Source organism: Chinchilla lanigera, unplaced genomic scaffold, assembly GCF_000276665.1.
Source record: "Chinchilla lanigera isolate Chin_1 unplaced genomic scaffold, ChiLan1.0 scaffold00201, whole genome shotgun sequence".
Taxonomy (NCBI): domain Eukaryota; kingdom Metazoa; phylum Chordata; class Mammalia; order Rodentia; family Chinchillidae; genus Chinchilla; species Chinchilla lanigera.
In genome coordinates, this window is record NW_004955602.1 from 163,205 (window position 1) to 166,924 (window position 3,720).

General features: G+C 41.3%; 1 protein-coding gene across 1 annotated transcript; it reads left to right on the forward strand.

The window, feature by feature from the left end:
* Nucleotides 1–3,162: 3,162 nt before the first annotated feature.
* LOC106147628 (protein FAM127A-like) lies at nucleotides 3,163–3,720 on the forward strand (the record flags this gene model as incomplete). Its single annotated transcript, XM_013510079.1, is given in 1 exon segment — nucleotides 3,163–3,720. A coding segment is annotated over 1 exon segment (69 nt), but the record flags the coding sequence as incomplete, so codon positions are not given.

Consider the following 3,720-nt stretch of genomic DNA (forward strand, 5'->3'; position numbering starts at 1 on the left):
AACACCTCTTTAAAAATAAAACAACAAAAATATAAAATTTGTGGGATATTTGACCTTATTTTGGGTCATTAATGCATCACTGTCTGGTTTGATGGAAGTAGTTGCACTTGTTAATATGTTCTAAAGGTGCTTGTCAGAAATTTTTTATCTAATTTTACACTTCTTGTGCTTCATCCTTGGAAATGGGTAATCATAAATATACATACTGCCAAAAAGCAATGACATGAATAAGGTGTGATTGTTAATTGAGGAATATTTTTCTCTGGGAAGATAGGTACTAACTTATTAAATTTTTTCATGAAATAACACAATCCCAAGTTTAATCTTTAAATAATACATCTTTTATGTCTGCTTTGTAACTATAAATGTCCATCTTCACAGTCACACTCAAGTAGGTATACTGAAATACTATTATTGGTAATCAGTGCATTTTACTTGTTTTGTTGCAAAAGAGCATGTAATTTCTTTTCTTTCTTTCTTTCTTATTTTTGTCCTTTTGATTTTTTTGTTTTGTTTTTTTTCCGGTACCGGGAATTGAACTCATGACCTTGCCTTAGCCAGGTAGGTGCTGTGCCACTGAGCTAAATCCCCAGCCCCCTTTTTGTCTTTTTGAGACAGGGTCTCACTATGCAGTTCAGGCTGGTCTTGAGCTCACTTTATATCCTAGACTGGTCTCAAACTTGCAACAATCCTCCTGCCTCAGCCTCCCAAGTGCTGGGATTATGGGCATGTGCCACCACACCTAGCCTCAGCATGTAATTTCTAATAGTTTGGGTTTCCATTCTACTTTTGTGTGAAATGGTACAGCACTCTATTTTTGCTTACTACAAAGTTGTTACTGGAGGACCATGCCTTCAACCATGAAAAATATCACTAAAAAACACTTAGTAATGTTAAAAATTTAGGCTCTTATGGGGCCTCATTACTAGACTTTCAGGTTGTGTGTTGGCCAGGTCTGGCCTAGAACCTATAGAACTGTACTGCATTGAAGTGTTCAGAGTGGGTATTCTTGTCTTGTTCTTGATATAAGGATGGAAAACATTCTGTCATTCACTTTTAAGTATGATATTAGCTGTATGTTGCAGACCACTGCAAAGTGACTCTCAGCAGGATTTAATATTAATGAATTGGCTTTCCGTGTTTACTTGTGAGCTGTCCAAAGCTTAGGCACCTTCTCTGAAGATGGGCAGTGGACTCATAGTAAGTAAACCTCTGTGAGTCACTGGTCACTGCTGGGGCCTGTGTTGGCCTGTGAAGCTGTGATGCCTCAAAGGACAAGATAAGGCCACAGCTAAGGATGTCTGGCCCCATCCCCCATTTAACTAGAAGGAGACTGCAGCTGCAGGCTCCACACTCCTACAATAAATACCAACCAAAAGATAAGGTAGTTCTCCTGATTGACATAATTTACTACTTGGGAAAATATTTCCCAAGGTCCTGCTGAGATTCCTGCATTTTCTTGAGCATTCCCCTCCTTTGTTTGAAAATCAAATAAATAATGGGCTTTCCAGAGAAGTCTTTGTCTAAACCAGAGAATATCAAATGCTGTAAGAGAATTAGACCCTCTGGAGCCCTGAAATAGTTTCAGTTGTTTCATTTACTTAAACCTTTGCCTTCCACTCATTCAGAAGATTGTGCGCTTGATATGCCTGCAATAACTAAGGGTTATTTAACCAGATAGCTGTATTTTTAAGTTTCTTTTTTAAGTATAGGTTTGTGATACATAATAATTACATTTATCTTTGGGAATTGGTATCCATACATATCATATCTTAATAATTTTTAATTTCCCTTTCCCCCTTCCATCTCCTCAAAGACTACCTCCCTGTTTCCTATAATCTTTCATTTTAGTCTTTATTAATATTGTGGAGGTCTCATATAAAATAAACAATATGATGTTTAACTGTGTCTGATTTGTTTCACTTAGTATTATGGTCTCAAAGTGCATCCTTTTTCCTCCAAATTACTCAAGTTTATCATTCTTGTAAATGTCCTTGTTACTCAGTGGAGGCATCTTAGGTTGTTTCCAACTTTTTGGTGTCTGCTATGAAGAATTGAGTAGGATACTTAGAAAGAATAGCAACAGTATGATTCATTTAAAAGGAGTAACAAGAGTAGGAGAAAGAGGTGAAGGCGCACTCCACAAGGTGGGTGTGGGCCAGTGTGAAGAACTCACAGCCAGATAGGGGCAAGAATTGGGTCTCTTGAAATCTTGGGATTATTTCGAGGGTCTATAGCTGAGGAGTGACAGGAGTCATGGCCCAAACGGGTACCTGATTGGGCCCGCCCATCAGAAGGGAAGTTATTTAACCATGCAAAGTTTTTAGAGGAAGTGTCCTGGTGCCCAAAGCCCACTGAGGGGTACAAAAGGCAGTGTAAATGAGGTTAGACACAGACCAGAGTCCTGTACTTTTGGATTTGCTCATGCTTGGGAGTCTTGGGGGGATGACCTTTATTTATCCATTTTCTCACATTTTGATAGTCATCTGTCCTCTGTGTGGTTTCTTGGTTCATGTTCCACAGGTTTGTGTTGCTAACTTCTTGTTCTGTCTCCTGCATCACCCTCAATCAGATTTGGCATTCTCTTCTGTGCTTAGTTTGATTAGAGTTTTTATTAGGAACCTTATGACACAGAAATCCATTTTAAGCTTTTACTCTAGAAAAATAAAACCACGCACACAAAAATCTGTACATGAACGTTTACAGCCAATTATTTATGTAATTGCCTTATCTAAAAACGTGGTAAATGCCTATAATGGGGAAATGGGCTGCCATTGTGGTACATCCATACTCTGGCAACCACTAAGGTCACCTCAAGCCTCTGGTCATGCCTTTAGCTGTGATTTGTTTCTAATCAACAGAATATGGCAAAGATGATGAGATGTTACTGTCATGATCTCAGTTATGCTGTATATTACTCTGTCTTGTTTGTCACAGTGTTGTGAACTGCCTGCTATGCTCAGGGCATTGTGAGAGAATTGCCATCAACTTTTATAACAAATTAAGAGATTCTTAATTAACATTTAACCCACCATATATTCACAGCTCCTGGCACACTACTGAGCATGTTACTGTGTGCATATTATGTTTGGTAACATTTGGTGCTTTTCTATTCTGAAAAAACAACCACATCTGCCACCAGACAGCTAATACTTCTTATGCATCCACACAAAAAGTAAAATGTGTTCACAGAATTTTATTCAACTGCCACCTGTAGCCATGGGTCCCAGAAGAAATACCTAAGACTCAATATGCATGGTAGGAAGCAAGAGGCGTGACAAGAGGGCTAACAACTAACTGAAACATCCATTTCCAGCTCCTAACATGGTTAAGGCTCCTCCCACACCTTACACTCTCCCACGCCTGCCTTGGGAAAGCTTGGCCCCGCCTCCCAATTCCAATCAAGTCTTCTCCAGGGCATTAGGCCCTCCCTCACATTCTCTTCAACCCCATAGACCTTGGGAAGCACCGGTGCACTACCAACTGCTTAGCCTTGTCAGGGGCCTAGAAGGTCCACAAAATCCCGCCTGGCACCGCCCACCCAAGGCTGCGCCCACCTCCGCGAGTACTTCCGGCGGCGACAGCTCGGCGCTGACCTCCACGCAGCCCAGCGAGGCCAGCGAAGCCGGCGGACCCAGCTAGCCAGGCGCGATGGACGGTCGGGTGCAGCTGATGAAGGCGTTCTTGGCTTGGCCCCGGCCCAACCCGCGCCGCTGGAGG